This window comes from Pleuronectes platessa, chromosome 15 (assembly GCF_947347685.1).
Source record: "Pleuronectes platessa chromosome 15, fPlePla1.1, whole genome shotgun sequence".
Lineage (NCBI taxonomy): Eukaryota > Metazoa > Chordata > Actinopteri > Pleuronectiformes > Pleuronectidae > Pleuronectes > Pleuronectes platessa.
In genome coordinates this window covers 13,028,646-13,034,788 of record NC_070640.1, presented here as the reverse complement: position 1 = coordinate 13,034,788, position 6,143 = coordinate 13,028,646, and the positions used below count along the sequence as shown (strand labels likewise).

The following is a 6,143-nucleotide window of genomic DNA, read 5'->3' as shown; positions in this document are numbered from 1 at the left end:
TATAAAAGTGTAGGGCTCATTAGGTTTCCCTGCAGCAAAGAGACTGAAAGATTATTTCTTAAATGAATTGCTGAATGTTTTGTTGTTTTTGCTCAGAGTGTTTAGATGACTATTTAAGATGGATGGAATTAAGTGGAGACTTTCCCAGCGGGTACGATTAGTGAGCTGCTCAAATCTTCCACTGTTTTCTCTGCTCTGGTGAACTCACTCTGTGTCACCGACAAAAGTAAAAAGCTTCAGGTGGGCCGAACGCTCCCTAACCCAAATATTCCATTCATTTATATGTTCCTGTTGTTAACTTGTGATGTTAACAAACTAATATTGGTGGATGTTTCTGACAATGTGCTTAAAGATGTCATCAGTTCAAAAGATCTTTTATATATAGTCTATGATCGATACCACCAGAAATTATCTATATTTTTGAGGGGATATGTATTTGTTCCTGTTGGACACAACAATATTGTAACAAAAGCGTTGTCTTGATTAATTCACCAAATACTAGTTTTTTGTTTTTTTTGTGGAATCTGTTGATATTAATCAAAGCATATAAAATCAGCAGAATCATCCTTTGAAATGGTATTTTTTGTGAGAAAGTAAAAAGATGTGGAAACAAAAATGTATCACTAAACTTACTATTACTATAGAGTAGTCTCTAAGCGTTCAAAAAAAAAATTCTGTGAAACATTTTACTGACATTGTAAAAACAAACTGTAACAATATAACAACAGCTGATATTTTTACATTTGCACCTTGTTTTCAACCTCTCATCACATTTAATTAATTCCCCTCACAAATTTATAATAATCATAAAAATCTCTCATCTATTTATAATATATATATATATACAATCTATCTATATCTATCATCAATAAAAATTAAAACAAGTTTATTTTATTTTATTTTAAACATTAAACTGCTGTGTCTGGTTTTTCTTTCTCTTTTTTTAATGAACGATCTATGGCTCATTCGGTCAGTGCGAGGAAGGAAGTGATGTCTCTCCCGGTGGGCGGGTATATCTCTTAGTAGCTTCCAACCATCCAATAAGAAGCTCGCTTGCTGAAATATGAAAATGGCGGCTCTCTGCTGTGAGTTTGGGGACCTGGTGCAAATCAAGAAACAGCTAATAACAGTGATATCGCTTTGTAAAGAACGAGGACTTCTGCACAGCGGCAAGTGGTGAGACCGACTGAGACCGACGTGTCCCTCTCTTTCTGTATCTCTGCTCTGTTATCTCCATAACGGACTGTTAGCTGCCTGTTAGCTAGGTTAGCCGTGCTGTTGACAAGTGTCGTTTTTATCAATGTAGCTAATACTGTTTCCATAATACATCCTACACAGCCTGTTATCGGTATAGTTCAGTTAAGAAGAGACGTTAAATGACTAAGTGTTGTGTTCACAGAGCTAGAGCGGCATCAGTTGAAAAATAGTGCTTAACTCAGCTGCTAACTGTATCCATATACATGTATAGTGATGGTGTTTTACATCTGCATAATAGTTGTGTCTAATGCTGAACCCATGTTTACATTTCAGGGCTTCTGAGTTGGCCTTTGCTCTGGACCCTCTCCCTAAAGATGAGTTACCCCCAGCCGCTCCCTTCACTGAGGTGTGTACACACTGTCAGGGGCCAAGGCTTTTCTGCCTTTTATTTATTACCATTCTATCACATAAAACCCAATAAGTAGATTTACAGCTGGAAATCATATCGTTGCGTGTACATGTGTGGATTCACATACACTAATCAGCCACAACCAGTTGTTCATTGGTGTGGCTGTAGTTAAGTAATAGCGTTCAAAGTGCTGAGAAGAAAGATTTTACCCAAAAATTAAATGTCAATCATGTGGTGATCAGTGTATGAATGAAGACTGACAAGTGTTGAAATATGTTCTGGTCATTGTGAACCTGAAGGGAGGTCGTCAGCTGGGTAGGTGGTCCTTCACATCGAATCTCAAAAGTCACCAGACACGTATGGGTGCATTCAGAGCTGAACTGACCATTTGTGATCAGATCTAGGATGGACGTTAATACCAGGTCGGACTCATTAAAATGATTAAGATGACTTTTCTTGTTCATTTTTTTATCCCAAATACAGGATGATGCTCAAGACCTGGATGCACTTACACTGGCTAAATCCTACTTTGACCTGAAAGAGTATGACCGTTCTGCTTACTTCCTGAAAGGCTGCTGCAGTCAGAAGGCCTATTTCCTTTATATGTATTCTCGCTATCTGGTAAGATTCTATACATATCTGGTATGCCAACATATTGATATTCTTTAGATCTTCGGGTTTCATTTCATCACAGGTATGCTTTTAGTTTATTATAGTAAATGTGAACCGTTTTGAAAAGTATCCTTTGTCTTCAGTCAGGTGAAAAAAAGAAAGACGATGAGACGGTGGATAGCCTGGGTGAGGACTTTTTTCCGTTTGGTCTCATAAAAGAATTGATGGTGCTTTTTTCCCCTCCTAGACCTAATGTTTGTGTGTTTTGAACGTGTTTCCAGGCCCCCTGGAGAAGGGTCAGGTTCGCAATGAAGCCCTGCGAGAGCTGAGGGTTGAGCTCAGTAAGAAGCACAATGCAGGAGAGTTGGACGGCTTCACCTTGTACTTGTAAGAACATTTCCAGCAAACTCTGCACAGTTTCCCCCAAATTGTATACTTCTGATTAGCTCTGTTATGTGTGCATTAATATGTGAATGTATGGCAGGTATGGGGTGGTGCTACGAAAGCTGGATCTGCTAAAGGAGGCTGTCGAAGTGTTTGTTGAGGCAATTCATGCACTTCCTCTTCACTGGGGAGCCTGGCTGGAGCTCAGTAACCTTGTCACCAATATTGAAATGGTAACTACAGCTTGTTTTTACACAATTTTAGACATTGAACATATCATTTTGTCATTGATTTCATATGCACAGTCCATTACTAATCATTGACACCCCCAAATAAGTCCTCAAAACACAGCCTCATTGCGTTTAAGCAAAACTTTACATATCCAAACCGAGAGCGTGAACAGTGTCGGGTAATATAAAGGGAGTGAGATGATGCCCACCAACTTGCTCTTTCCTTTGATTTTCTCCAAAGCTGAAGTCACTGTCTCTGCCGGATTGTTGGACCAAAGACTTCTTCATGGCCCACATGTACACAGAGCTGCAGATGATCAAAGAAGCATTACAGAAATACCAAAACCTCATTGAGGCTGGATTTTCTAAGAGCACCTACATCATCTCCCAGATCGCTGTGGCCTACCACAACATCAGAGGTTCAACTTTCCACCTGTCTAATAGGACTCAAGGCCGTCAGAACCATGTTATTGAGGCAAGTTTAAGTCTTACAGCACTCTGCCGTCTTTCATTCCAGATATTGACCAAGCTTTGGCTCTTTTCAACGAGTTGCGGGACCAAGATCCATATCGCATTGACAACATGGACACATTCTCCAACCTGCTCTATGTTAAGGTGAGTTCACGGCTTGTAATGTGGTACCCTGTGAAGAAGTGTGTTTTGATGTTTTCCCTCTCCTGTTTGACGCGGTGGTTACAGTCCAGATAATATCACCCTTGAGTAGGACAGATGCTTCCTGACAGAAGGGTATACTATAACATTATTATGTTTTTGTTTGACCTTTAAGTTACATCAGGAGTGCGTAGATGATCTGAGAGAAAGGGGCCCTATTGAAAGAAATTTCTTATTTTCCTGATGATAATGATCTTTTCCACAGAGCATGAAGCCAGAGTTGAGCTACCTGGCCCACAACCTGGTGGAGATCGACAAGTACCGAGTGGAGACTTGCTGTGTCATCGGTAAGCATCGAGTCAATCAGATCAAAAACCTCTGTTCACTAAAGATAAGGGATGATTTGTTGAATCCACTTCATCTGGAAACAGTATTATAATTTAAATCAATGTTTTTTATTTATCTTTAAAATATTAAACATGTAGAGTTTGACAATTGATGATACAAGATTCTTGTGTTCTATTTTTCAGAAATGTATATCTACTTATAAATTATTAAAACTAAAGTAGACTTAGAAAAAGGTTTTCACTAATTAAAAACAGTTCAAGTTTTTATTATTCTTCAGGATTATCAACCACATAAATCACATGTCTCCTCCACAGGTAACTATTACAGCTTACGCTCTCAGCATGAGAAAGCAGCCCTGTACTTCCAGCGGGCTCTTAAGCTGAACCCTCGCTGCCTCGGGGCCTGGACTCTCATGGGCCATGAATACATGGAAATGAAGAACACTTCAGCCGCCATTCAGGCCTACAGGTCAGAGTTTGTACTTATTTGTAGAGCTTCTAATTATGCAGTTGGTTCCAGAACATCTGAATTGACATCGTTTCATGTTTAATATTTTTTTACATTCCACAGGCATGCTATTGAAGTGAATAAGCGTGACTACCGTGCCTGGTATGGCTTGGGTCAGACGTATGAGATCCTCAAGATGCCCTTTTACTGTTTGTACTATTATCGAAAGGCTCACCAGCTCAGGTATGGATTTTTTCTAAGAGGATTGAGATAATGATTTTTCAGTAAATTGAACATTGTAACAATACGTGGATCATTCATAAATGTTATTTGCTTTGACATACCGTAATGCTCTGTTGTAGGCCTAATGACTCCCGCATGTTAGTTGCGCTGGGTGAAAGCTACGAAAAACTGTCACAGCAAGTGGAAGGCAAGAAGGTTTGTATGTTGTAACTTTGAATGCCCCCTGGTTTATGTGATAAATTCATTAATGTTTCTGACTTGCTTGATTTATGACATGACATATTTTATTACATGTATTTGTTTAGTGTTACTGGAGGGCGTACTCTGTTGGAGATGTAGAGAAAATGGCTCTCCTCAAATTAGCAAAGTAAGTGCAACTGAGTTTAACGATTAAAGAAACATCTGTGAAACAGATTGTGGTTTAAACAAAAAGGAGCTGACATCACATTTTCTTTGTTTGAGCACAAATTGAAAATCCAATCTGTAGCATTTTCCCTGTCAACATTTGTTTTGTTGAGAAACAGGTGCTAAATCTATATGTCTTATTCCTTGATTAGGCTCCATGAACAGCTGAATGAGTCTGATGATGCGGCCCAGTGTTACATGCTTTACATCCAAGATATTTTCTACTGTGGGGTAAGCACTTGAAAGTCTGAATACATATGCACAAACATAGTTGGAGTAAAGAAATTATTAATTCATCAGCATACAGAGATATTTTAGACACTAATTTGCTTTCAACTTAGTGCTAGTAGTTTAGGGGAACTGACATTTCCTGTTTCAGAATCACATTTTCTCTGCAAAAAGCCAGGCCCATTAAAATGGTTGTTTGGTTTGGAAGAACTAGCTAAGACAGTAGTTATTAGCTCAACCCCATCAGGATAAATTTGAACAGGTACATCCTTGTTTACATGATCCAAAACTTTTGTGAACATTTTCCCATAAAAGTTGAGCATGTCATAGCAGCAGATTAAAACCCTTTTTAGCAGTAATAAATTATGACAAATGTAATATCCACATGTCCCCATATTTTATGCCATGTACTGTATTTGATTGGATGCAATCTAATTCAAATAAAATCTTGTCACGACAGGAACAACTGGAGCACCTCGAGGTGAGCACAGCCCTACGGTACCTTGGTCAATACTATTTCAAGAACAAGCTCTACGATGAAGCTTCTCTCTGTGCTCAGCGCTGCTGTGACTACAATGATGTAAGTGTACCTGTATAATCTGAGCTGATCCCTATCATAGCTGTAGTTGTAGTAAATAGCAGTAACACACTAACTGGTGTTGATGGTCACTCTTGTCTGTAGGCACGTGAAGAGGGAAAAGCTTTGTTGAGGCAGATCTCACAGGTCCGAGATCAGATCGAGACGCCCTCAGCGGATCTGTTTGCACCGCTCTCGAACAACAACACTCCAGTCAGGAGGGTGTCTCCTCTGAACCTCATCTCCTTCACACCTTGACCCCCACCCTACTCTTCACTGACCTTGAAACAGACAATTTGTGAAACCTGTGACATGAAACTTTGACAGGGTTGATGGACTGTTGCTTGGATTTTCCTGTGTTTGTATACAAAATTGTTTATGGCATTAAAAATGCTTTTGTTTGTACAATTTGCAATCCTGATCACTTCTGTAAATCAATGCAGGTGACAGA

At 39.2% G+C, this 6,143-nt stretch overlaps 1 protein-coding gene across 1 annotated transcript; it reads left to right on the top strand.

The window, feature by feature from the left end:
* The first annotated feature begins 1,042 nt into the window (after positions 1 to 1,042).
* On the top strand, positions 1,043 to 6,100 carry cdc23 (CDC23 (cell division cycle 23, yeast, homolog)). Its single transcript, XM_053442190.1, has 16 exons — positions 1,043 to 1,176; positions 1,531 to 1,603; positions 2,090 to 2,227; positions 2,362 to 2,404; positions 2,500 to 2,605; positions 2,703 to 2,835; positions 3,074 to 3,251; positions 3,350 to 3,447; positions 3,710 to 3,791; positions 4,107 to 4,260; positions 4,363 to 4,482; positions 4,602 to 4,677; positions 4,788 to 4,849; positions 5,040 to 5,118; positions 5,576 to 5,695; positions 5,798 to 6,100. The coding sequence occupies exons 1-16, from the start codon at positions 1,064 to 1,066 to the stop codon at positions 5,948 to 5,950; spliced, it is 1,728 nt and encodes a 575-aa protein (XP_053298165.1). The 5' UTR covers positions 1,043 to 1,063; the 3' UTR covers positions 5,951 to 6,100.
* The last annotated feature ends 43 nt before the right edge of the window (positions 6,101 to 6,143 follow it).

Coding starts and splice junctions, on each gene's coding strand:
- cdc23 (XM_053442190.1), top strand. CDS start 1,064: ATGAAAATGGCGGCTCTCTGCTGTGAGTTTGGGGACCTGGTGCAAATC. Junction 3,448..3,709: donor CCAACCTGCTCTATGTTAAG/GTGAGTTCACGG, acceptor TCTTTTCCACAG/AGCATGAAGCCAGAGTTGAG. Junction 4,261..4,362: donor GCCGCCATTCAGGCCTACAG/GTCAGAGTTTGT, acceptor TACATTCCACAG/GCATGCTATTGAAGTGAATA.